The sequence below is a fragment of the Primulina huaijiensis genome, chromosome 3 (assembly GCF_012295235.1).
Source record: "Primulina huaijiensis isolate GDHJ02 chromosome 3, ASM1229523v2, whole genome shotgun sequence".
NCBI lineage: Eukaryota > Viridiplantae > Streptophyta > Magnoliopsida > Lamiales > Gesneriaceae > Primulina > Primulina huaijiensis.
Genome location: NC_133308.1, coordinates 28479797 through 28506400, shown reverse-complemented (window position 1 = coordinate 28506400; position 26604 = coordinate 28479797). Strand labels below are relative to the sequence as shown.

Sequence of the window (26604 nt, the reverse complement as noted above, 5' to 3'; positions counted from 1 at the left end):
AAAAAAAAGAACTTTGTTAATCTCGTCAACTTCTGCAACTAATTTGTGGAGTATTATGAGCTAGTAGTTTTATAATTTGTTGGGGAGTAAGATAATATTGGCATTGATATATATCTATTTTTAAATGTATTGAATTTCGTTAAAATAATAATGTAAGCATATAATACTTTTAAAAAAAAAGCATATAAAAATTGTAAAAGACAAAATTTTAAATGTAATATAATTGGTATATAAAAAAATATTGTTATAAACTTATCTTTAGAAAGTAGTTTGAAAACGGGGAAACGGATTTTTAAATCTGAAATATGAAAATTTTGAAATTGATGTGGTGTGCCGGTGCGGAACTATTTAATTTTCGATAATGGTATTTATTATGATTGATTTACAATTTAAATGTGAAATTTTAAAATATAATAGTAATAAAATAATTTCTTTTAAATGTAAAGAATTTAAGGGAATTTTTTGGTTTTTGGAAATTGCTACACAACATACCAAAATATTTAATATAGAGGGTCTAACTTAAATATATAGCAATAGATTAAAATCCTCAATATGGTGAAAATTTTCAAATTAACAACAATTATGTGTGCAAAATATTTATCATTTCATTGCTTATTAAATGAATGACCTTACTAAAAAACAAATTTTAGGAAAAAATGTATTTTTGGTCCTGTAGATTTGTTTATTTATTATTTTTGTGATCTTTATATGTTATCGAATTTCAGTTTCAGTCCACTATATTTGTTTTTTTTTTTTGACAATTTTTGTCGTTCTTCTTACCTAACGCCGATGTGGCATCACTGTAGTGCTGACTTTTGTAGTGTTGCATCAATACTCCTGATAAAAGAATAAAATTTTATAAAATTAAAAAAATACAACTAATTAGATTGAAATTCGATAACATAGAAGATCAAATTAAAAAAAAACATAAATAATCAAAATTACAATTTATCCTTGAATTTATTATACAAATATAATATTAATTCCTAGATCGATTTCACACATAACGTGGCAAGATCCGTATAATTTTCTTTATAATGTCATTGCCACGAAACAACGAAAAATATAGTGAAAAACAAAAAACAAAAATAAATTGACCAATGTTTATAAATTTTTTTAAAAAAATAGCAATCATCTTATCTAAATAAACAAACCATGACTTCAATTAATTAATTTATTCTATTAATGTAGTTAAACCACTAATGTACGTCCTATTAAAAATATGGAATGAATACTATTATAAAACACATTGGGGTTGTTGACTATTTAAATAGCGAAAATTGCTTCTTCTTCTTTTTTTTTTATTATTGTTATGTATATTTGTCCTTTTGCGATTTTTTTAATCTATGTTATCAAATTTTAATTATAATTCATCATCCTTATTTTTTTTATAATTTTTTTGACTTTTCCGACGTGATGCTGATATGTGCGGTGCTACATCAACAATCTCAATGAAAAATAATTAATATTTCAATGACAAAAAGAACTGAAGATGGAGGCCTCAAATTGAAATTTAATAAATATAGAATATTAAAATCGCAAAGTTTTAAAATTACAGAACAAAAAATGCAGCTTTTTCATTTAAATATTCTATCATAATATATTAACTTATAAAATCACAATATTTTTTTGGGTTTGGAATTATTTCTCCTTCTATTTTATATGAACTTTGACTTCTTTACGTGCGTGTGTGATAACAATTTACAGTTGTCTATATTTAATTAATTAATTTATTAATGGAATGCGTGCAAGAAATGAAGTGCTAAAATGACATCTAGGACTTTTTATTTGCAATATAATTTAGAATAAAATATATGTATATATAATTAACAAGTAAAAGACCTAATCAAATGCTCAGGTAGAATTCTCTCCGTTCAATTATATAGAGGTAATGTAGTATAATAATTCTCAACCAAAAAAATGTAAAAATACTGTCTTTTGATATACATTCGATGTGTACGATTGATTAGACGTCATCATGAAAATAAAATAAAAAGTAGGACAAATCATATCTAATTATATAGATAAAAATATTTTTTGTCATATAATTTCTAGGTTTTTTTTTGTTCCATTGCTAGATAATTAATATTTTTACTCCATTAATTTGCACATTATTTTTTCATTTTTTTTTTTATCATTTTTCAATAGATAACTGACGTGATATCGGAAAATAATAACAAAATAATTAAAAATATTATCAATACAAATTTTTTGTAATCTAAATATTAATATAACTCCAACAATAATTATTCATATATAAAAACCAATCGTGCAGGCATATAACATGTGTATATATATGTTTACTAGTAAATATGTATACAATGTTTACTAGTAAATGTGTGTGCAATTATTATTTCTTCAATGGTATATACACAGTTCGTTAACATGGAAGAGTACGTAAAACTAATGATCTATCCACCAGATATATCAAATTTGTTTGGTGGAGAAAACGAAGGGAAACAAATGCAAATAGTTGAGAAGAAACAAGTTCCTTAAACTTTAGACATATTACCTGCAAAGCAACAATTACCATTTACCTTGTTTGATTGTAACTGAGAATCAAGTTCCATATATAATATATATGGAAACATGTTAGAGTACTCAAAATGAAATTTAATATAATTTTCTCCAAATGCTAATTAATGACAACTTGTTAAATTAATAATTATGTGAGGCTCGAGATGTTGGTCATATATGAATCAACATATAGACAAAAACTTATGAGAGACGGTCTTACGGTCGTATTTTGTGAGACGAATCTCTTATTTGGATTATCCATGAAAAAATATTATTTTTTATGCTAAGAGTATTACTTTTTATTGTGAATATCGGTAGGGTTGACCCGTTTCACTAATAAAGATTCGTGAGATCGTTTTATAAGAGACCTACTCTTCTTTTTCCCAAAACAATGATGATCCATCAGGAAACCTAGGATGGCCGCAGATTAAATGTGAATTAATATTGTCAATTGTTTTTACTTAACCAACCAAAACATATATGTATTGAATTATGTGGCACACCAACTCAGGACTTAGCCCTCGAGAAATGCCATCTTACTTAATTATATCTCGTGCGGAAATAGTCCTTTGAAGTATTATAGACAGTAAAAAAAATCTACTAAACTTTATTAGCGGAAGCGAATCGAACAAAACACCAGTAAATTTCGATGGAGTTATTACAAGACCAAACTAAAAATATAAAAAAAAAAGATTTATTATAAATATTTCAGATAACCACTGGTAGATCATTCACCGACATTTCCTTCTTTATCCAATTCCGGTATACCTGCCTCTGGAAATTACAATAGATAAAGAAAATAGAGAGGTTAAGTATTTAAGAACTCAGTGAGAATTATATAATAATCAATATGATGTTAAATTTAACAGAATGATATAATAGACAATAGGATGAGCATCCGACTATATGAATGCACAAGATATAGAAAATATGATTAGCAAGAATAACGAGCCAAGTGAACTAATATACCCGAACCAAAGTCACGTCGTTCAATGGACTCAATCTCCAGACTAAAGTCCGTTGTCCAAGGCTCCGTCTTGGTCAATCATTTTATCATTCAATCATTCGTTCATTCATTTGTTGATTAACCAAGACCTTATTTGGTGAAAGTTTGATAAGAATCATACTTAGTGTGATGATATTACAATGAGAACTTTTCGGTGAAGCATTCCATCATTATGTAATAACAGTAATGAGTAAATTAAGTAGAATAAATTTGAATATGATGAGATCAAGATGATAGATTCGATCGGTAAGATGGATATAGTCATGATTGATGATTTATTATGATAGAAGGAGTGGCCATAGAAGTGATGCATCAACGAGATTAAGAGATACAATAATTATGCACAAGCACAAGAAATCAATAAAACATGGCAATAAATTATCATATCATAATTTCCAGGCCAACTGCCAAAGTTATAGGAAGAACGGTAAAAGTAAATTCCTCACCTTAGTAACTTACTATAGATGAGTGTGAGAATCTAAATTTCAAGCCAATCCTATTAACCAAGATGATTAACATTAGTATAGTATAATATTTCCTAATTCATTTTTAATATAGACTATACCCAAAATTAACTCATAACTTTATACTTTATTTGGTGACATAAAATACCATAGTAATAAGCATATAGAAAATCTTTGGACTCGTCTTATGTCTTAGTAAGAGTATGTACTTTAAATGTTCATGCTAATTTACAAAATATTATACCAAAAGTAACATCATAATTTTTATTTGTTTATTTACTTCATATTTTATTTATATAAATACGAATATATTACTCACAAACATATAAAAAATAGCTTGTAAATCCAAAAATTATAAAACTTCAAAGCTAATTCTAGTGATATATTTTTAAAGTATTGAAAACTAGAAACTGGTATAAAAAGATTCAAACAATCATACAAGTATCATATAATATCCGAAAATCATAGTTTTAACATTTAAAAATTTATAGTAAATGAAATACTCATTCAAAATTTACGAAACTTACACAGCAGCCTAGAATAATATAGAGCATGCTTTGAAAAATCCGATTTTTGCTTTTCACCGGCGCGTGTGCGATTCCGGCGGCGCGTGGCCGGCGTCTGGCCACCACGCGCGGCCACTCTTTTTCCAGCAGATTTAAAATACGATTTCATACAACTCTTATGTTATAAGTTTTCTAAAATTCCCAGCCGAAACGTGTCAGAAAAGGAAAAACTAGTAAAACTCACACCCCGACTTCGGCTGTCGGAAAACACTATTTCCGAGGTCGATTCCGGGAAACAAAAGACATGAATGAGAAGTATGACATACAATGAACAACTTTTGTGTTTATACTAAGGTGAAATACGATCAGCATAGGTACGAAAATTGGGAGTGAAAACAGTACCTGAAAAGTGATTTTTCCGGCACTATTTCCTTCCCGAGCAGCGGTGGTTTATGAATTTTGACGAAAAATAGGCTGCTAATTTTTTGGCACCTCCTTCTCTGATAGCTTTCTGGGTAAGTAGGGAGTTGTGAGGAATTTTTCTAGAATTTTTGGAGGAGTTTGAGGTATAAAAATGAATTTTTTCCTATTTTTCTCAACTATTAAAAAGTCTCATTCTCACACAACTCAAACCCTAGTCTAAACCTACCCTTAAAACTCGAAAATTAGGCTAAGAAACTCTTGAAATTCATCAAGAGAATGACTTTCTTTAATAGGCAATAGGCAAGCCTTTCTTCCAATCCATGTTGGACATCTTCCGATTGCCGGTTGGGCAAAAAGGGAGGTGGAGTGTTAGTTAAGCAAGTATGATGATGATGATGATACATCCCTATGCATGCATGTATGAGTAGATAAAAATATATTTAAATATTTGACTTAGTTATTTCATTTTAATTTATTTTTATAAATATTTAAAATTATTAATAATAAATAATAATTAAATATATACCTAATTATGAGGTATTACAAATTCGCTGTCGAAAAATAAATAGTTTTGTACGAATGGTAGTCTTGAATTTGAGTCAGGATGCCTCGAATTAAACACATTATACATGTAACTTACACATGCACACAGAAAAAAAAAACATAACAAAAAATGGTATATTGTTCGAAAGCCCAAACACAATAATCACATAAATAATTATATCATATCAAATAAAATATTGAACATAATATTAGTTATTGTATTGTTAAATATAGTCTAGTTTTATCTTTTAATAATTATATTATATCAAGATAATATTGTTATTTTTTTTTCATTTTATTTACTAGTATTTTGTTTTGATCATATTATTAGTCGATTCATGGTCATGATCAACTAATTTTTATTTATTATAATTTGAGTCGTTTTTAATTGGATTCAGCACATTACGATGAGAAATGATTACGTGACTGAATTTGATCAACCACTTTATTAATGGGCCCTTTAAATTGGACTAATCGACAACTAACACGCGGGACCCTTAAATTGGGTTGCTTTGGGCCTAAAAAATTGGAATTTCTTAAAAAATTTGAAAGTGAATATATTTAATTTAAAGTAGCAGTCAGATGAATGAGTGGACAGCAAAACTTATAAATAATTAGTGTGAATGTTAAAATGAATGTGAGAGAATAGATGTGTTAATGTAATGTGTATGTAGCATGTGGACTCTACGATTTTTGATGAGGTAACACCCACCAATACGGATGCTCTTATATTTCCAGTTCCACATATTAAAATAATTTTATTATTTTTTTTTATGTCGATGGAATTGAAGTTTGTGTTTAATTTTTTTGGTAGAAATTTAATATGAATCTCTTATATTCTCCTTTTAACATAAAATCTCATATAAAACCGTCTCACGGATTAATTTTAAGAGACGAATATCCGAGTTATGAAAAATATCATTTTTATGTCAAAAATATCAATTTTCATTGTAAATATAAAACGAGATGACCGCTCTCATATATATAGATTCTTTATACCTTCTTGTAAGAGATTTATTCCTTCCTTAATTGAAGGTTTAAAGGCTATGTTGGGGTGCTCATTAAAGGGTTTAAATTGGAAAATGGACCGGACCGTAAATTTCCTATTTAGTTTGTTTAAGGGTTTTTCAGTCGGTTTTAATTTTGAGTTCTTCGGTTTGATTTTTAAAATTAAAAAATTGTAAAAAAACGTACTGATTATTTTACATTTAATATATGCATATACTAAAATAGTTAATTTTTTTATATATAAAATATTAAATTAGTTTAAAAGGATAATATACCGAGGCAAAAGACTGAACTTTAATACAAAATATTTAGTTAATGTTTTTAGTCATTATATTATGTTTAATTATGTTATTATATTTTGATAATTATAAAATATTTGATTTTTTAGAGACTTTAAATAAATATTCAAAATCATAATAATAATTAAAAAAAATTAACCAAACCATACCGAAATAAAATGATTGGAAAGAATGCATATTGCCGTCCAAGCTTCGTTTATCTTAGTTTACAATAACAAAAGCTAACTCATTATTTTAGAGAAAATAAAAATGATATTCACCTTATAGAGTATGTAAAATCTTGAATTTGACAATTACTATCAATCAGATGACTTCGCTTTACTATAGAAATTCAGTCAATATATGCAACACCAAGAGGGGAGTACATTTAAAAACTGCATACGAGGAGTTCAATTTTAAAGATCAGATTAAATAATAAAGTCACAAAAAGATCCAAATTGTTACTGAAAATACCAAGATTCTATTGCTCAACCTCCATCTTTGAAGTTGATGTCCTTAGGCCATCATCTCCCTGCTGGAGAATCTCAAATTCGGCATATGGCCGGATAAAAGTCCTCCTCCACCACACTTCGAAAGCTCGCTGAAGATTGGGGCAGTCGTCACCGGACTTCAAAAAACTACCTAGCCAAGAGAGCAAAATGCTTTTCTGATCCTCTAGAGGCAGTGTGAGGATTGTCCTGCCTAATCCTTCCTCCACAACGGTACGATCAAACGATCTGCAGCCGTGTAGCAACCACTTGTAGTCATTGATCAGTGGCTGTAGCCACGTTTGAATCAACAAATGTCGTGTATCTTTGGATGGAAGCAACTCCCCTCTCCCGATTCCTATAAATAATCTTGCTGTAATCGAGCTAACATGGTGGCGTATCGGGGTTGGAAGTTTTGTGTGAAGCGAAGCCAATTCTTGCTGAGTTGACCATATTGTAGCGAAGTCATCTGCCGCTTGTCTGCTGGCAAGTATGTCGAGCAACCATAAGAGGTTATCGGATTCGAGAACCAATAATTTCACCACTGGGTCCCTGGTATCTAAACATTTGTTGCAAAACTCGGGCGCAGCAGCTTGTCTGAACAGAGACACCAAAGAATGCAAGGAGCCTTCGCAAGAAGTGTAGATTGTTTCATTGCACAAGTGATTCGAGCCAGGAAGACTCTGGTTTTCTTTGAGGAGCTTAAGGACAGTGGATTTCATCTCACGTCGCCCTCTTTCCTCGTTGCTCTTCAGAACTAGATTTAATATGTGAGAAAGGGTGTCTTTTGGTGGATCTGAAAGTTCGGGAGAGACTCGTTTTAATACAGGTCCAACTCCTAATCCCTCACCCTGGAGACTTGAGACCAAAGACACGACCTTTTCTTCTTCATCTTCACCAACCCAAGGGACTGCTTCCAAGTACTCCAAACACGATTGGATGCACGGCATATAACCCAGTTGTTCAGCAATCTAAAAGAGAGTTGCCATCAGAATTACAGAATGCGTTATAAACAGGGAAATAGCCTTAAAACATGTGAATCGGAATAATGGAAGCCATTGTAGTATAAATTCTTGATATAATTAGTCAAAGTTAGGCTAACTGAGATTTGTCTGAATAAATTCACCTGGAGACCCATATACCAGCTCAAAGTCCAGAATTCTTCTATAGATTAAGAAAAATTCAAAACATAAACTATCACAGAAACATCTTTCAACCAGTATCTAGCTCACACAATAATAGAGAAACATATTGCGATTACCTTAAGGATGCGAAGCACACGTGACACGCTCTGCTTAATCAACTGTGGCTTCAGCTCTTTACAGTACATTAATCCAATAGTCTCAACATATATCTCAACATCTTCACAGTCTTCGATTTCAAGACACGGGAAGACAGGTTGCTGTTCGGAAATTTTCTTGGCAAAGTAACTACTATTTTCCAAGAGTATATTCCTGTGAACGCTCAACTTCACAGTAAGTCCCTGTTTTCCTAGCAAAATTAACTTCAAATCACTTGTTTCAGGTTCACCAAACTCAATCGTCAACTTCCTAGGCACATTTTCAAGCTTCGGCCGAGGAGTTCTCTCATTCTTCACCGGGGCATTATTATTAAGAGCAGGTGCATTGGAACTTTCAGTGCGTGGTTCCTCAGTAACAAGATCTGTCCTCCTTGACACACTTCCAGACTTTTTCAGAGTCGCCGAGGTTTGCTTTCTCTCAACCGAAGTAGTACCATGGGCAGAAAGAGATGATCTGGGCTTGTTCAATGGAGGTTGTGCCTTTAGAGTCTTTTGAAACACCGTGGGAGAGGGGCAACACCAAAATCCTTCGGGGGTCACAGCAATTGGAACATTTCTAATTTTGGTTTGAGCTTGGTCTACTCTCGGAATCCTTATTTCAGACATATTCAAGAACACTTCAAATACCCAATTAAGTCGAAACGGATCTTTTATGAAGGAAACTAAACATGAACCCCCAAAAAAATCGGGAATATGCTAATAACTTCAAATAGTTTTGTCTTCTTATATTTGGCATCAGTAAAGATGAACAAAAGTGTCTAAATTAGAACATGGAAATGTGTCTCTCTCCGTCGCAAGAAAGATGAATCAAGAAAATCTAAACCACAATATGCTAATTTTTCTTCACCAAATGCGAGAGCGCAAGGAAAAGGAATTTGCTCCCTACAATTTCAGGAGAGCTTCACAGTAAAAATCCAAGAGATCACAAAAGAAGCGCAAAGATTGAAACTTTAAACACCAATTTTAAAGAAATTTCTTCGACCTCCAGAATGAAAAAGCAGAACTCACCAAGGAACACAGAAATCTGAGAGAGGGTCTCTGAGAATCCCGTCTCTTTATCACTTTACTCAATGGCCCCCATGAGCCACTGAAAGTAATTGAAGAGGAAGCTATGATGTCTAGCATAAAGGGAACTGCTTTACCAAACCGGACTCAACACAGTTTTTTTTAATTATTATTTTCCCGAAGATCAAGAAATCTTGAATAAACAACTTGACACTAGCAAATAGTCAGTGCAAGAGGGAGTGGTGCAAAACAGGCTTGTTGATGCCTGTTTTTGTAACTTTGCAATCTGCATGTGACTCTGTGTCTGAAAAATGCTTTCTTGATTTGAACTACAAGTAATTTTTTTAATGATTTCATGCTATTTCCACAGACAATACACACACGAAAACAAACTGAGAGAGAATAAAAAGAGAGACAAGCATGCAAGAAGAGATGGGTTGCGTCACATTTCAATCTACTGTGTCTGGGACTTTGTGGCTTATTTATTGGTTGTTTGGAGAGACAGGAATCAATGGTTTTGCTCGAAGACACCGTAGATTACAAGACACGTCTTTTGGAACATGAGTAGTCTAAAATACCCTCTTTTTGTGGGCTTTGTGTGCGTGAGAGTGGAGGAGTCTATCCTGAAAGCAATGGCTCAAGCCTGAATATTCTTAATCAGACCACGCCTAGCAATTGCGATGCCTGAATACAGATACCATCGCGGTATAATATGTTATTATTTGATGTTCAAGACATATTTATCATCTGTTGAACGTCCAGGTTATACCGCTCGGGAATAATACTCCTGATACAACCTTACTCGATGGTTCAAACTAATAAAATTTTCCATGAAACTAGATGCTTAATGAGAGTCCAATTTTAATTTCGCTATACGGGATTTATATATTTTTATAGTTTTAACAATGTCCAAATCAATTTTACACCCTTGAATTTTACACTAGGGTATGTTCAGTCCACTTTTACGCTTGCGAAAACTCAACCCTGATAAATATAAGTATAGAAACTGTTGGTTGGTTTAGTTTTTGATAAGATCATGATATAATTTTTTTTGGGAGTTTATCTTCTCTTATCTCGCTTAATTTGTACTTTGAGGATATAGAATCTTAAAATTATTTGAAGAGTGGGTCTCATGTGAGACCGTCTCACGGATCCTAAACTGTGATACGGGTCAACCCTACTCATATTCACAACAAAAAGTAATATTTTTACTATAAAAAGTAATATTTTTTCATGGATGACCCAAATAAGAGATCCGTCTCACAAATACTACCCGTGAGACCGTCTCACATAAATTTTTGTCGTTTTGAATTGCAGTATGTTGGAGATGCCTCAGTATCTTATAATTTCTGTCTGAATTTTTTTTAATTATACTGATATATATGAGAAATAGTCATCCCTCGGGCACGAATTACAAAAGTAAAAGCAATTGGGTAAAGATAGAGTAGACCCCATGTTTCCTATATATCATTGAGTGGTTTCAAATTTCTTTTGACTTTCTCATCTTTTCTTGCATTATTTTTTTTAGAGGATGGACCATTTTGTTGCTGTAAAATTGGAACAAAAGGACTTAAAGGCGATGGTGGGTAAATTATGAGATTGAAACAATAGGCAAGCTTCAACATAACCATGAAAACAATTCGGCATTCTTCTAATATTTATTTGCCCCACGTTGCCATATCTTTCTTTTATGTGGATTACACTATAGGAGCTCTTGGCTGTTTCAAATGAAATTCCAGTAAAAAATACTTAAAAACAATTTTTCATATACGGAGTCAGAATTTATATATATACACCAGGAAATATTCTTGAAACATAAATAATCTTATTAAACGGTCTCATGAGTCAATTTTGTTAGATAAATATTTTATAAAAATCATTCATGAAAAAATATTAATTTTCATGTCAAAAATATTATTTTTTTATTATTAATATGAACATGATTGATTCATTTCACAAATAAAAATATGTAAGACCGTCTCACGAAATACATACTCTTCTTAAACTTAACACTTGTCCAGTAAAACTGGTTCGGAACCGTCAGAGGTTCTATATCTTTCCAGTCCATGGTTATGTGCTTGTAAAAAGTTCAATGTTTCTGCTGTTCAAAATGAATCAAACCAAATCATTGGGAATTAATGTAAAAGGAAAAATAAAATAAGCAATATAATCAATCACCTGCTTTCTCATTGTTTAATGCAAAAACTGAGATAAAAGGCACAGACATTCGATTATTTCTACATTTTCATTTACTGATTAGCACGTGATACGATTCATAGTCTATCATCGACCTCATTGTAATGTGCCAACATACGTCCACGTTACCAGCCTATCGAAGTTCCAACAGAAAAATAATATCTATACTCTCAAGAGGAAAAATTAGCAGTGCACTACAAAGAATAAAGATAGAACTATGCAGTCGCGCTAATTCCAGTATAGGAATAGTTCAATAAAGCCTTCCCCTGCAATTGGAAGCTCCACACAGACACAAGCATCCTTCTCCAGGCAATAGCTTGTAACAGAAATCGTACGTCAATTCCTCCCCTAAAGATATCTGCTCGATATATACAAGATTAAAAGCATTAGAATACTAGAAACTTGAGTTGAAAAGTTTTCAACGGAAGCAGAAAAATTTTGCTTCTGGTTAATGCTTCATCTAGTTTTGATTCTTTGGAGGAAAAGTTAAGAATGCATACATCTCGGTTGGCGTAGAGACCAATGTGTGCGAGCTGACTATCCATGCTTTCAACGAGAACTTGATGATTCACAAGATTTGGCGAGCAACTGAGAACAACATAAGAGGATCATATTGGTGCTGAAAGTGCAACATCATCTATGGATAACGCATAAAGATCACATCTTTAATCATGGATAAAAAAAACTTAGGTCAGATAAAAAAAATTAAAATTTCCTCAACGATTTTAATCCATGAAGTTTAAACACAATCAGATGTCTCGCGCAATTTGAAATAGAATGGCAGGTTTAAAGCATTTTCACATGAAGAAACAACTGGCTTTTGAGCTATGGTATGTTGACAAAAGTTCAATGAGGAAAAAATTCAAAAGATAAAAAACTAAAACCTTCCTCACCTGTGATTAATGAAGCGTGAAACATTTCCATAATTAGTGGCGTCAACTACATATGGGGCCTGCCCTTCAATTAGTCTGCTCATATCATTAATACGAGTATCGATCTCATAAAAATATCTGCAACCTTCTTTACCATACCTGCTATACAAAAAGCAGGAGAATGTTTAAATCTGTCGATAACAATTTAAAATCGGTAAGATCAACTGGTAAATAAACTTGATCAGGTATTAAAAAACAAAACCTGTTTCGTCTTTTATTTGCTTCCTGCTCGTCAATGACCTCACCAATACACTCGCATACAAAAGTCCCACGAAGAATCGCTTCACGTGCCCTCACTGCCCAGCCCTACAATTCGGATGGACACTAGAGTTTAGTCCAATACTGAAAAAATTCCATATAGTTTCCGAGAGTCACCTTTTTTTCCGTTTTGAATATTTCCAACTTCAGTTGAACTCCATTTTGCAAAACCCTGTTTTGACAAGCTCTACTACAGCAGCACCTTTGATTGCACTCATAAACTAGATAACCCTCCTGACAATTCAAGAAAAAGCTTCAACATGTTATGCAGATAACTTCTCCATGAAGAAGCACAAAATAATAACAGCATCATCGACCATTAAACGACCTCAAGTATTTGTTGATTCAAAATACAATTGAATGACATTAAGCGTACATCACTCAACGATGTTATGCGCAAAGAGTATCACAGTGAACCAAGATGCAACTGTGTAATGTTGAATCAAAACGTGTGACAAAGCTTGGGAAAATCAACTTTCATAATTTAAACTTGTACGAGAAGTTTATTTCTGAGATGAATGCCATACTACGTAATTTTTGGAAGAATCAGACAACAATTTTGAAATGGCTCTCGAATATTTTCCTAGAAAAACATAGTCTATTACTTTACGTGAATGATATACTAGTAATCACAAAATAAACATTTGAAGGTCGTCGAAAAAAATATGATAAACCAAGAAACCAAAATTCAAACCCAACAGCCAGAATCATGATGCACAGGTTCCGAGAATAGAAAAGTTATTTGTGTAAAACAACCATTATAAAGAAAATGCTCGAGAGCATCCAAACTGCACAAATGGGAAGATATGACTAGCCGGGAAGAAACTGTTGCTTACCTCCAAAATAATTCGACCCCGCTCATCATAAGGAAACCTTCCATTCATGGGCTTGCCATAAATATCTTTGGCATCGTCATAATCATTGTCAAAAAGGTACACATGATCACATGTTGCAGAAAAGCATGTAGAATGTGCACAAGAACAGCCCAACTGTGAACTCTGGACAAAGTACAGATTTGAGCATTTCGTAAATCTGGTTAGAAAACTAGAATGCATGTGCATTTATGAGGAGCACGGTCAATATTAGTTAAAATTACAAAAACAAGAAAACACGGTTAAGATCAAGCAGACTCCATTGTAATATTCTGCTGCTCATATGTGAAAAACTGAAGGAGGATGCAGTTGTTCATGATACAGCAAATGTAATTGCACAATATCAAACAAGAAACAACTCATTTATGATCAACTCTTTCGCAGACAAGTTGCATGAAGATACCTCCGCTTCAAGAATAAGAGATTGATCAATTAATGACTTCGTGATGTAGGTAAAGTTTTCCCATGGAAAGGATTCGGAAATTCGCTCATCAGGCCCCTCTGCATTCAAAAGATTTTCATCCACGACACAAGCTATTGGAACTGATTCCTGTCCAAAACTTATATCATCACATAAAATGATATTTTTCTCGGAGAGATCAAGAGAAAAATGTCGGGAATCAATAACACAGTGGCATTCATCCATTGTCCACTCTGATGTCATAAGATGCGACTGAATAGAAGATTTTCCCTTCAATGTGTAATGTGATGAGGTTACCAATGGAGACAAAATTGGTGACCTAGCACTAGGGGTGCATCCTTTGGGGCATATGAAACCCTCGCGATGCCATTCAACTAAAATGTCGTGCTCACTACACAATTTGGCAGCTTTCAGGCATATTTTTTCTGGCAGATTTTCATAACTAACCTCCAATGATGCCACAAGGTTTACCTTGCAGCAAGCCGATCTTGCAACTGATAAAATTTCCGATATACTTGGTTGCAGTTTTGTTTTTTTAATTTCTGAAAATAACAGTTTAGCAACAGCTGAGCACTGAGAATCTGCCAATCTACCAAGATTAGAAACCTCAGGCACATTTGATTGAACCATGATATCCACTGGGTTAACTGACTTCGATGGGATGATGCCATTTTTCAAGGACTGTAATCTATTTCGAATCTTATACGATGCTGAATTCAAACCTCTTTTAAACCGTGGCCGTGTCAGTCTCCCTGATTTTAGTTTATGCGCATAAAATTGAATACCCTTCTTTGTCAAGCAAGGACCAGTAAAATTCTGGTCCATGTGAGCAGCTTGATGATGACGACCAAGATCAGGAAGCAAATCAAATTTTAAGCCACAAAACCGACAAACAAATCTCCGCGTGCCCAATTGATCCCCCGGATTGGAGTTCTTCAATGGAGCTTGCTTCTCTGGCTCAACTTTCTGCGAAGAACCTTCATCTTGCTTCAAAGTAGCATTTGACAACCTTAAATGGGAGGGATGACTTGAAAGAACGTGTAACCATAACTGGTCTTGATTCCCAAAATGGCTATCACAGGGAATACATTGTAAAAGCATGCACTGCTCAACAAACTCCACACGATGCCTCTCCTGCACATGAGCTTCCAAAACCTTTTTATTAGTAAAAGAATCCAAGCATATTGCACAAACATAGCCCCTGAAAAGCCATTGGGCTTCTTTCTTATGGCTATCTATCCAGTGTTTTCCAAGCACTTGATCATCAAGAAACATTTCTGAGCAAATTTTGCACTTGATAACATTTTCGTCGAGATTTCTATCATGAGACATCAGCATCGAAATTGGAACCAACTCTTCAATAGTTGATGATGCTTTCTCTAATTCCTCGACCCCAAAGCCCCAGAGCTTTCTCAACCTCTCTTTTTCATGGTGCACCAATTTCATCATAAATTCCCCTACCCTAGGATCTTTGGAAGCCTCAGAGATTGCCCATTGAAACTGTACTTCTTTGGGTACTGGATTTCTCAAAGACAATATACTTTTCAAAAGCCTGTAGAAGAGTTCACATGCTTGGTGCAACTGCAATTTTTGCTCCCTAGAATGACAATCTTTTAGGAGATCTATGAATACTTCCTTCGACACAATTCTAGTCTTACCATTCCTAGCACGTTTAAGCCAGCTAGGTATATGTTTCTCACAGTACAAAGAATGTCGTTTCGGGATTTCGAGGCAAGGATCATTTCCAACTTGGGGCCATGAACCTATGCACTCTACCATCTCATCACTGCTGTGAGCCTGCTGAAGCTGCTCAGGTTTCTCTATCATAGTGCTTGCTGAGATGAAGTCTTTTCCCATATCTAACAATGGATCAACTCGGGCAGGATTTTCAGTCACTCGGTCAAGCACAGATTGTGTCGGACTTTTACTCTCTGGATACACAATAGTTTCCTCGCTTTTTCTTTTAAAGTTAGTAACAGCAGATATCATATTCTTACCATCGAGTGGCCTATGTTTCTTGCAAAAGGCAGAACCAACTAGAGCTCTGTGTTTACATTTTGTCCCAAGCACTGTGGTACCTCCACACATAGGTGAATCAGCAGAATGCATTGCTTCAGCTTTTGCAGAATTTCCAGCAAAACGAGAAGCCAAATGCACGCAACAATATACATCGCCTTCATTAGCATACCTCACGCACTGCCTTCCTTTAGATTCTATAAAAGCTATGCATTGTCGATTACGATCTCCTGATTCTTGGAACTTTGGCGTTACAGAAGCAGAAGGGGTCAGTTCCACGTCTTTAGCCTGAATAACTTCCACATTTCCAGCCTCGACAATTATATCATCCCATTTATCAGAAACACATCCAGTGTATGCCGCTGGGGCAGCCGCATCCTGAGAACTTATCGTAGTTGGAGCCTCAGAATTCAGTGCTGAGCAGTTTGCAACACCATATCCATTGAAAAAACTAGAGTTGGTTTCAGAAGGAGCAGAATGGTGTGAACTAAATGCATGTGTATCAGCGCGACGGATCTCAAGCTTAGGTCTTTTCCTGCTTATCTGAAGCCCCCCAGTCAATGCATTATCATTAACAGGCTCGTTTGAGCCTACAGTAGAGCATATAGGATGTGAAACTGAAAAACACTTCATCACCTCTTGTTTCCAACTCTTCCAATCAAATCCCAGCTCCATCAATGATGCTGAACTTGACCTAGAGTTTACCTCATACCATAATATGGAGTCGTTCAATTCCTGAACCATGAAAAATATTGAAATAGTTGTCTTAGAATCTGATGGTAAAAGATAAAAATAAGAAAGAGGAATTCACTGCATTTGAAACAGGAGAAATCAAGATGAAGTTCTCATTTTTGAACTCTTATAACATGGCAATCAAGGTGCATGCTAACCGCTAAGTTTCCATTTAAAATAAGATTAATAGCTCATTCCACGGATGGATGATGCCCCAAGGATAACTCTCAAAAAGAAAAACAACAAAATTAAAAACCGTTACAAAGAAAATGCATGAAGCATTCCGATTTGTTTCACAATCAAATCCATATATCAGGACAGTTTCGCAAATTTATATGTTCAACACCCACTCATGTATTTGTGCTATCAAGAATTTAATTCTACATTAACTAAAAAGCAGATTATAACTTATCAAGATATGCAGTGAGCAAGTTCAAAAATGGGAAGAAAAAAAAAACATCAAGCCATATGCAGACACTACAAGACAAGTTTTTAATGGGGTAAATGATTACTCTGGTGAGGATAAATACTACGAAGTACACCAAATTGAGTGGTTATCTCAGTTGACTCAGATGCTATTAAATTTGCACCAACGACTTTCATATCCACGGACATCTATGCATGATTGAAACTTGTGGATTTGCAAGTACCTCTTTAAGCAATTCTATGCATTCAGCATTATCCGCATTCTGACACTGTTGCATCCAAGGCTGCAAAGAATGTTGAAGCCAATGTGAATTCAAGCAGCTCTGCAGTATCATCTGAAAAACAAAAGACAACCAGATTGTGATGTTATATTGATCAGGAAAATAATAAACACTGCCAATCAGATGTTGAAAGAACATCATTATCTCTCTCTTATACCAGCTAAACTGATTTTATCCAAATTTTTACATATGGTACATATATAAATCAAGTACTAACAAAATCTAAGGAAACATCAAAACCTGTAAAGCCAATACATTTGAAGTTTTGTATTGTATTGGAAAAGGATCTATCAAGGAACCATACTGAACCATCCTAACAGTAAATTCAATGAATCTTTGCGTAGGGTAACCCTAACTTGTTTAGGGAATTTTATGGCAATTAGAATATTAGAAATACACACACCACCACCACCACAAGTTAATACAAACATAAAATATTTTGTAAATCTCAAACCACAAAATGGGGAACATAAACAGGGGGTGATAACTTGAAGGAGCACAGAGCAGAAACAAATCAATAAATGGATCTATGGTGGCAAAAAGCACCAACAGATTTCAGCTCAAAAAATGAGCAACAATAAAAACTCGTAGCTATAACATTCTTTCAGATTTTATTCATAGCCACAGTAGGCTAAGCCTAATTTCAACTTCTACAGCTGCAAAGTGAATCATAATAGCAGAAATAACTATAGCTACCCTGATGTAACCTCAACATATGGAGGAGAAATAAAAGTAAAAAATACAATATTTTTTGTTGTGCATAGTACTAAATGAAATGAAAGAATTTTTACATTTTGAAGCTTCAAAAGCATCCTTCCAAGATCAGAATAAAATTTACTTCGTGAAGCCTCCATTGCGAATTCCTTCAAAACCATCATATCACGAGCACTCTCAACCAAAGCCTGGATTACCATGAAAAGATCTTGAGACAGAATTCGATAGCAGCAGAATCAACATAAAGATAATAATTAATAATATTCGCCAATCTGAAAATCCCTTCATACACTCATGCTTAGAAATGTATGTTAAATGAAGGGATTAACTTCAAAAGCAAACCTCAAGGTGCAACTGGTCGAGAATATTTAGCATGCTCACAGCCAGCTTTTGCATAATAAAACGACGAGCAAGAGTTAAATCTTTCACCATTTTCAGACCAACTTTGTGTGTTTTATAAGCAATTGGCTCCGGGTATTCGGAGATTGGACGGACTAGTTGCACATCAGCCCAAGAATAATTTCTAGTCCGCGGAAAGAATATCACAAGATATTGTTTCCTGTCGTGAGTTGGTTTTGCTTTCACAGTCAATAATGGCCAGTCAGCCCTTGCACATCTGATCCCTGATTGCCATTTCCCCCTCCACTACAAGTGCCAAAACTGAACAGTTAGTATCAAATAATCCTCAAATGATATTCATACTTTTCTCATAAGCACAAGAGTAAAGTTCATAAAAATGAACTCGTGGTAGAAATATTACAGGGAAGTTGAAATTTTTTTTGTCAAACAGTCATAGATCAGAATTCCTGTACTCTACTGCATTATTAACCTTCAGCATAACATGTGCAAATAAAAAACAAATTCAGCATTTTATATATGAAACTTTGAGCTCAAATTTCATGAAGCTTGAACATAAATCTGAAGCCTCGTGCCAATTAACATGATCATCATGAAATTTTAAGCATTTTGACGAACTTTTAGTATTGCTGACGTTGTGATTATGGAGTTCATGGGGTTACATTATTCTACTGCAGAAATGTCTGATCATCACACAGACTCTAGAATCAACTTTGGATATTTGTTTATTTTCTTCAACTTGGAAACTAGATCTGAGATATCATGCAGAGCTGACTACAATTATAATGAACACTGGATAGAAACCACCGACATATTTATAAAACTGTAAAAGGTCCGCCAAAACAAATAGAGTTATATATACCTTCACCCAAACTGCTTGGGCTTCATCTAATTCTACATCTCTGATTTCAGGATGGCATAATCCCTCTCGCTTGTCATATGGCAATCCGCTTTCACCAGTTTCAAAAACTATCTGAGAGTGATCTAAGGCAACATCAGGTCCAGAAAAATGATCCCTCTGGTCTAAATGGTCATCTTCAGAATCATGGGAGTCACTGGAGAGATTTTGTCTGTCAGCATCAAAATCATTATACATATCTACATTTGAGCAGCCTTCTGAAGAAGGGAATCTCTCCAAAATAAATTGACCACCATCCTCCCCTAACTCATGAGACTCAACCCCATTTAGCACTAGACCATTAGCTTTGAGATCTTCTTTCCCAACTTGTTCTGCATCAAGGAAAAGTTCCGATTTTCCATCATATTTATAAGCTCTTTGCAAGCTATGTTCAGAACGATCGGATTCTCCCACATTGTGTGCACCAGTACATGGGAGCGTTTCCATTGTTTAAAACTAAAAGTTTTAATGTCAGCTCATGTCCATAGAAGGAGTTAAACCAAATCAAATCTGCAGTCAGACACAGTGAGGTTAAAGAGATTCAAGGGAGTGTACAACGAAAATAACGATGCAACTAAAATACAAAAAGTATTTCCAAGTAAAAGATTGGTGGTTTTCAGGACTTGTCATCAATGTAGTTACAAGTTTCCCATGCATGCATATGTCTGCGTCAAAGACATGAACATGATGCAGAGGAATTAAAATACAATGACGAGCAATGTAATTTACCAAATTCCTCGTCCCAGTAATTTAACTGTTATCTCTGCTATAAAATTCAGAGGCGGTCCCATACTGGGCTAGTCAAACTTTAAAAAAAATCAAAATTTTCAAATAATAAATTCCGCCATCAACTTAGTTTCAAGGCACCACTTCACTAAAATCATCATCCGAAATGAAATTACTTCTTTCTTTATATCTCGATCCACAGTCCAGAAAATAGCTAAAAAGGGAACAATTTCAACAAAAAATTAATTAGCTGATTAAAAGTAGTTAGCATTTAAATGAAGATCCCGATAAAACTTGCCAAATAAGTAAGATTATTATCTATGTATAGTTTTTTCAATAAAGCTCCATTTAGCATTAATATTATTCCAGCTCATTGCGTGGAGATCATGCCCGAACTAAAACTCACCTAGAGACGTCCCAAGTCAATACAGGCGTAAGTTGAGCTTGTACTGAACATATCCGAATAATATGCAGAAACAGAGTACATTTTTGAAAAAAAATTAAAATGAAGAAAAACCAATCACATTGATTACGAGACAAAATTAAAATGCTGATAGCATTACACTTTTAACTTCAAAATTAGTTCTTTCAACTGAATTTCAAGAATTACATGCAAAGACTAGAACTTTACCCAGTATGCAACATTGAACAACAATCCCTTGCCAAAAAACACATTTTCCAATACATGCCCTTTAAATTGCTGTCAAATCCCCTAAATTATAAGCATCCATCTGTTTAAAAACCCTAAAAGATTATCTCATTTGAAGCAAAAATTAAAACCCTAAACACATAAAATCAAATCAAATGAAAAATAAAAGTTTAAGACTTTAGCACTACAAAATTTAAACCCCCCCGTACAAAAATTTTACAGACTACAACACGTGAAAAGAAAAAAAAATTTATTCTTGAACCCCCTAACGCAACAGTAAAGTTACAGTCAATGGCACATCAATTTTGACACGAACCCAATTTAATTAACCAAAAAAATAGATCGATACAAGTTGTTTCCTTTACTGGGTCACTTAATTTTACCTGTAATTGTGATGGAAAACTCTTGGCTTAGGCCATGGATGTGCTATGCAATGTTACCATTAAACATGTCACACATATACCAACAATACCCATATACATACACATACATAACAAATGGGAATCCCAAAAAAAAAAAAAAATCAATAATTCCCAGACAAACTCAAGGCTGTGTAGGTAATGTACCTCGAAGAACTGTGGATCACCGTAATTTTTCGAAGTGGGTTTTTTTAATTTAGACGAAAATTGCAACTTTTGACTAGTAATTTATTAGGGTACTAATTAGATGTGAATTGTGTGAGACACCAAATACACTTTTGGCTGGGAAAATTGGGGTACGTAAATGTGACGGGCACAACATGAAAACAGGGGCAAGAAAGAAGAATTAAAAGGGTTGGAGAATGGGCAGATCATCGGTGGAGGTGGGGGGGTTATGAGGAATTTGGGAGGGTGGAGCAAAAAATATTAGTGAAAATGCGGAAGAGATATTGTTTTTGTATGTATAGGTTGAAAAGTTAGGGCTGGATTTTGCAGGTCTAGGGGGAAATGGAACTTGTAACGTGGTGGGGGGTAGATTTGGAATTTCGTGTCACTGGATTGGGGGCAGATTGGAGTATTCATAGGATTCGGTTGGTGCCAACCTAATTATATATTCGAAAAATGTTGTTGGTCTCATAATTGAAAATATAAATTTATTTTTCATCAAAAAAAATACATACGACAATGTTAATATGATGTCACTATTATATATTATAAGGGTAAGAAAATCATTGGAAAACAAAGTTTACACATGTTAAAATTTTAAATTTGTCAATCAAATATATTAGGGTTATATTTAATAAGAAAAATAATATTAAACATAGAAAGTGAACTATATAATTCGAGACAATCGAAAAAAGAGAAAAAATTTTGTATAATCAAGATGGATAAAATAATAAAATGTTCATTTCAATTTACAAAGTTTTTTATTTTTAGTAAATTTGTGATTCATTTGTTGCTACCATAACTCATCTTTTTGAAAATTTTAAAACCATTTAAGTATTTCTTTTATTTTTATTAGACTCTTGAAATTTTATATGATCGTGTATGATTCCTAGCGTAAAGAAATTATTACATCAAACCATAAATTCAAAAGTAACAAAAATTATTTAAATTGAAATCAAGATCATCACTCAAAACCTGTAAATAATACGAAACTGCTAAAAATGAATCTTTACTAAGAAGATCAATTTTTTACTATCCAGATGAAAGAAAGAAGTTATATTCTTTTTCAAGGAATAACTTCAGTCGCCAACTGTTCGACAATATTTCCGAACCAGACGTATTGTCATGGACTGCATTGATTTCAGCTTATACCAAAATGGGTCGGTGTGAGGAAGCAATAAAGTCTACAATGGAATAAAAAAAAACAGCCAAAAAGTGCTTCTAGACAAGTTTGTTATTTTAGCAGCTGTCAAAATCTGTACAAATGCAGGGGATTTAACGAAGGCTAAAGAAATTCATGGTGATGCTGTGATGCATGGATATAGTTTGGATTTGCTTCTTGGGAATGCTTTAATTGATATTCATAGGAAATGCAAGTATTTGAGTGGTGCCGAGAGAGTTTTGGTCAGTTGTGTGTGTTAAACGGGTCATGAGCTTAGTCTTTTGGAACTCTATTGGTGCATTCTTGTTTACACCCTCTGCCTTCATTGTGAATGAGACAATAATGTAAGTTATTATTGTACACTCAAAGCATAACAAACTAATCGAGCACGCGAACATGTTTACGAGCTGAATATCTTTAAGCTCGAGCTCGAGTTCGACTCCATAATCTCAACGAATGATTTCGAATAAATTTTTTATCAATTTGAGCTACGAATAGCTCACAAACGACTTGATTTATTTACATATGTAAATGTGGTGCCACTTCTTTCTACTCGCAGCTTCTAACCTAAACCAAATCGCCTTGTTGTCGGGTCGGCTTCAACACCGAAAATATTATCCAATTCTCATCTCGATCAACATAATTTTGTTCTGGATTATCATCTCTCGGTGAGTCGGTGTTGCTAAAATAAGTTATACAAACTCATCCATCGTTTGAATAATAAATTTCTTTTTATGACTTATTTTATAGTATTTTGATTTTTACATTTAGATAATAAAAAGGCCGCAATCATTTTTAAATGTCGATTGTACAAATTGAAATAAATCAAAACTTAAAATTAGCATGCGATTTTTTTTATATAAAAAAAAAACAGAATATTTCATACAGAATAAGATATTAAGAAATCTATGACAAGTATTTACACAATTAAACAAATGAAGAAATTTGAATCAATTATTCATGGCGGCCGGGGGGTGGCTGCGGCCCTTCCTTGTCTCCGCCGCCACCGCGCGTTCATGCGAATCGCACACCTGGCTCTTAAATTTGCACCCGAATTTCGACAGCCAACTGCCTCTCCCCACGTGTCTTTGTGGGCCCACCATCTCTATTTTCTCGATTGTCTTCTTCATGGTGCAGTACTCCCGCTCCAGCTCGTGCACCCGAGTCCTCATGCTATTCACGCGCACGCGCAGCAGCTGGTTCTCATTCACCGCCGCTCTCCACGTCCGTTTCTCCTCCGGCGAGATCGCCTCCGACGCATCCGCGTCGTCCTCCACTGCCTTCACTCTTCCTCCGTTCTCGCTGGACGGCCGCGACAACTCCGCCGAGGTTCCTGCGTCGGCGGTGATATGATTTGTACCTGCGATGGCATGGCGGAGCTGAAGCTGCTCGAAGAACAGCACCTGAACCACCGCCCTAAGAGGCAGACGCTCGTTCTGAGCTGCGTGAGTGCACGCCTCTAGAGTGAGTTTCTGGTAATCCAGCACACCGCAAATCTTCTCCCTCTCTGCTTCTGATAACCATGGGTGAGCCTGCATAAATTCGCAAAACATTGGATTGAGTATCGAAATACGTAGTTTCGATGATTGATTTGATATTATTGTTTACCTTGAGATAAACATCGACGGCTCTATAAAGTCCGTCGTCGAATATTCTGGCGTGATCCGGCAGCGCAACAGCAAGGTCGTAGAATTTCTCCGGCTTCAAATTAGAGTCGGAAGAAACTTCCGATAGGTATCCGTCTAGCAACTTTCCCACCAGAATTAACGCCGCCGATCTGTGATTACCACTCTCATCTCCACCTATTCTATCTACCGATCTCTCTCCAATTCCTTGAAGAAAATATCGTAAAATCTTTTCCACACAATCGACATCGTACAACGTTTCATTCAAGTACGAGTAGCTCGGAATCAGCAAGTCATCCAAGGTGGCGCGTTCTAGTTGTGATCCGATTATCTTCTCCAGTGCTGATCTGCAAACCCCCGAAGCATTCAAAATATACGCAGTTCGCAGCAATCCGAACAAAAATCTCGTCGTTTTTAACGATAGATTCGAGTGCGAGGTTTTATATGCAGGGAGATGAGAAACAATCGTCTCTAGAAGCTCTCTCTGCTCGTTCTCTGTTGGAACCCTAGAAGACGACGATGGCTTATTCGTTGTGCGAGAGCTTCCGGGAATGTACTTTTTCGCGTAGGAAATCAAACAGCTCTCGATAATTTCCGAGCTCGAATTGAAATTTTTCATGGCGAAAATCAAGCGCTTGAGAATCGGAAGACTCAAAAGCCATAGCTCATCTAACCATGAATCCCCACCTGCTGCTCCTCCTCCTCTACTGAATTTCGCACTCCCTCTAGCTTCATGCACCCCTATGTTGCTTACAGCCTCATCATTCACCGGCCAGCCGAACAGCGAAGGGTCTACGGCGGCGGCTTTGGTGGCAATGGCCTCTATACATCCCCAAACAATGCCGAGATCTTCCGCCATCGGCAACAGCTTCTCGCAAGAGGATAGCGTTTTAACAGAATGTTTGATATTCTTGAACACAGATTGGGACAGAAAAATCTCACTTCTCGAAATGAGATTGTCTGCCGAAAAGTCTTCAGTCATCTGTAAGTAGTCAGCGGCACAACGGAGGGCGGCGGCATTGGTGGCCGAGAGATCTATTTTCACGCCGTAACAGAATTTCGCGGCTATCTCAAAAGATTCAGAACCCCCGGGAAAATCTGGGAAGGTGATGTGACACTCTTCCTCGTCCTCTTCAATGTCTTGATCTTCTTGATTATCGCTGTCAATTTTCTTGCTGGATTCATATGGGTTTTGGACTTTTGTGATTCTTGGTTGGTTTTTCTCTTCTTCAGTTATCAGGTCGTGAAGCTTCCTACTTTTTGACATCAGAGGGAACTGAAAATTGGGTTCATCCAGATTTAAAACACAAGAAAACAAGAATATCAGTGAAAGTGTTCAACATATGACACCACTTCTGAGGTATTTGAGGAAACTTGACCTTGTGAAGATGAAAAGTCATGTCAATAACTTCGATTATGACGTCACTGGGCAACCCTGTTGTGCAAAACCTGCAACCAATGCGCAGAGATTCAAGAAGCAAGATTTGGAAAGGCAACGAGAAAATAAAGAAATCTGAGTTCAGAGTGTGGGAGTTTGAGCTAACAACCATGCCTGCCCTTTGGAACCGGGTGTTTCTGATGCCGGCTTCAACATATTCAAGCAAGAATCATGCAGAGGTAAAGGGTATTCGACTTGACTACGTGTGCAATGAGTACTAAAAAATGAGCTTCAATTTCTGAGTTTCTGGGTCTCGTGGAATGATTATGTTTGTGGAAAACTAAAAGGGAGAAGTTCACTTGCTTGTACTTGAAGGGAGAAGGGAGGAATGGAGGAAGAAATTCAAGAAACTTTGGAACAGACAAATGTCGCTCTGAGCAGAAATCGAGAAAGGTAAATTATTAAAGTTCAAAAATCATGGGTTTTCGAATTTGGATTGATTGGTCATTTCTTTTCTTTTTGGGGGTGGGCTTTTTTTTTTTTTTTAATCAAATTAATATACCAGAATCTTCCCTCTTTTCCTGTACTTTCTATGCCTGAACTGTAGAGTGAATGGGAAAGATCGAAAAAAAGGGCGGTTGGATTTTGAGATATAAAGTGCGATTTTTGAATTATTTCTACTTTATAAGAAGCATTTTTTGGGTTTCAAAATGAAGAAAGAAACATTTTCTTGCTGTAATTATGATCGTAATCATCATGAGTTGTTAGGTCTTTTTAGTGTTCTTTTTCCGTTATTTTAGGGCATAAAAAATCCATGATTAGTATATCTCATGAGCCTG

General features: G+C 34.9%; 3 protein-coding genes and 2 long non-coding RNA genes across 11 annotated transcripts; 1 reads left to right on the top strand and 4 right to left on the bottom strand.

Moving 5' to 3' along the window:
• Window positions 1-3104: 3104 nt before the first annotated feature.
• On the bottom strand, window positions 3105-5155 carry LOC140972376 (uncharacterized). Its single transcript, XR_012174499.1, has 2 exons — window positions 4896-5155; window positions 3105-3291 (listed from the first exon to the last, which is right to left on the bottom strand). It is a non-coding gene; the product is annotated as an uncharacterized lncRNA (long non-coding RNA).
• Window positions 5156-7065: 1910 nt separating this feature from the next.
• Window positions 7066-10028, bottom strand: LOC140974400 (BTB/POZ domain-containing protein At3g50780-like). Its single transcript, XM_073437834.1, has 2 exons — window positions 8495-10028; window positions 7066-8204 (listed from the first exon to the last, which is right to left on the bottom strand). The coding sequence occupies exons 1-2, from the start codon at window positions 9137-9139 to the stop codon at window positions 7227-7229; spliced, it is 1623 nt and encodes a 540-aa protein (XP_073293935.1). The 5' UTR covers window positions 9140-10028; the 3' UTR covers window positions 7066-7226.
• Window positions 10029-11699: 1671 nt separating this feature from the next.
• On the bottom strand, window positions 11700-21907 carry LOC140974399 (histone-lysine N-methyltransferase SUVR5-like). Of its 6 annotated transcripts, none has more exons than XM_073437828.1 (13): window positions 21583-21907; window positions 20999-21098; window positions 19606-20151; window positions 18729-19031; window positions 18464-18574; window positions 17616-17726; window positions 14200-16968; window positions 13761-13922; window positions 13042-13158; window positions 12869-12972; window positions 12628-12765; window positions 12235-12322; window positions 11700-12092 (listed from the first exon to the last, which is right to left on the bottom strand). In XM_073437828.1, the coding sequence occupies exons 3-13, from the start codon at window positions 20086-20088 to the stop codon at window positions 11985-11987; spliced, it is 4494 nt and encodes a 1497-aa protein (XP_073293929.1). In that variant the 5' UTR covers window positions 20089-20151; window positions 20999-21098; window positions 21583-21907; the 3' UTR covers window positions 11700-11984. The 6 variants fall into 6 exon arrangements, with proteins under 6 accessions (XP_073293929.1, XP_073293933.1, XP_073293928.1 ...); XM_073437832.1 differs by lacking the exon at window positions 20999-21098 and having other exon boundaries at window positions 14200-16776; window positions 16870-16968; XM_073437827.1 differs by lacking the exon at window positions 20999-21098.
• Window positions 21908-23626: 1719 nt separating this feature from the next.
• On the bottom strand, window positions 23627-26490 carry LOC140974397 (BTB/POZ domain-containing protein At5g66560-like). 2 transcript variants are annotated; one of them, XM_073437826.1, is made up of 4 exons: window positions 25935-26490; window positions 25767-25836; window positions 24371-25663; window positions 23627-24294 (listed from the first exon to the last, which is right to left on the bottom strand). In XM_073437826.1, the coding sequence occupies exons 1-4, from the start codon at window positions 25979-25981 to the stop codon at window positions 23713-23715; spliced, it is 1992 nt and encodes a 663-aa protein (XP_073293927.1). In that variant the 5' UTR covers window positions 25982-26490; the 3' UTR covers window positions 23627-23712. The 2 variants fall into 2 exon arrangements, with proteins under 2 accessions (XP_073293927.1, XP_073293926.1); XM_073437825.1 differs by having other exon boundaries at window positions 25767-25937.
• Window positions 25352-25899, top strand: LOC140974398 (uncharacterized). Its single transcript, XR_012174779.1, has 2 exons — window positions 25352-25493; window positions 25621-25899. It is a non-coding gene; the product is annotated as an uncharacterized lncRNA (long non-coding RNA).
• Window positions 26491-26604: the final 114 nt, after the last annotated feature.

Coding starts and splice junctions, on each gene's coding strand:
- LOC140974400 (XM_073437834.1), bottom strand. CDS start 9,139: ATGTCTGAAATAAGGATTCCGAGAGTAGACCAAGCTCAAACCAAAATT. Junction 8,205..8,494: donor GTGTGCTTCGCATCCTTAAG/GTAATCGCAATA, acceptor ACTCTCTTTTAG/ATTGCTGAACAACTGGGTTA.
- LOC140974399 (XM_073437828.1), bottom strand. CDS start 20,088: ATGGAAACGCTCCCATGTACTGGTGCACACAATGTGGGAGAATCCGAT. Junction 18,575..18,728: donor TCGACCAGTTGCACCTTGAG/GTTTGCTTTTGA, acceptor ATGGTAATCCAG/GCTTTGGTTGAGAGTGCTCG. Junction 12,323..12,627: donor TCACGCTTCATTAATCACAG/GTGAGGAAGGTT, acceptor TGTTGTTCTCAG/TTGCTCGCCAAATCTTGTGA.
- LOC140974397 (XM_073437825.1), bottom strand. CDS start 25,937: ATGGTTGTTAGCTCAAACTCCCACACTCTGAACTCAGATTTCTTTATT. Junction 25,664..25,766: donor TGACTTTTCATCTTCACAAG/GTCAAGTTTCCT, acceptor CCCAATTTTCAG/TTCCCTCTGATGTCAAAAAG. Junction 24,295..24,370: donor CCGTCGATGTTTATCTCAAG/GTAAACAATAAT, acceptor GAATTTATGCAG/GCTCACCCATGGTTATCAGA.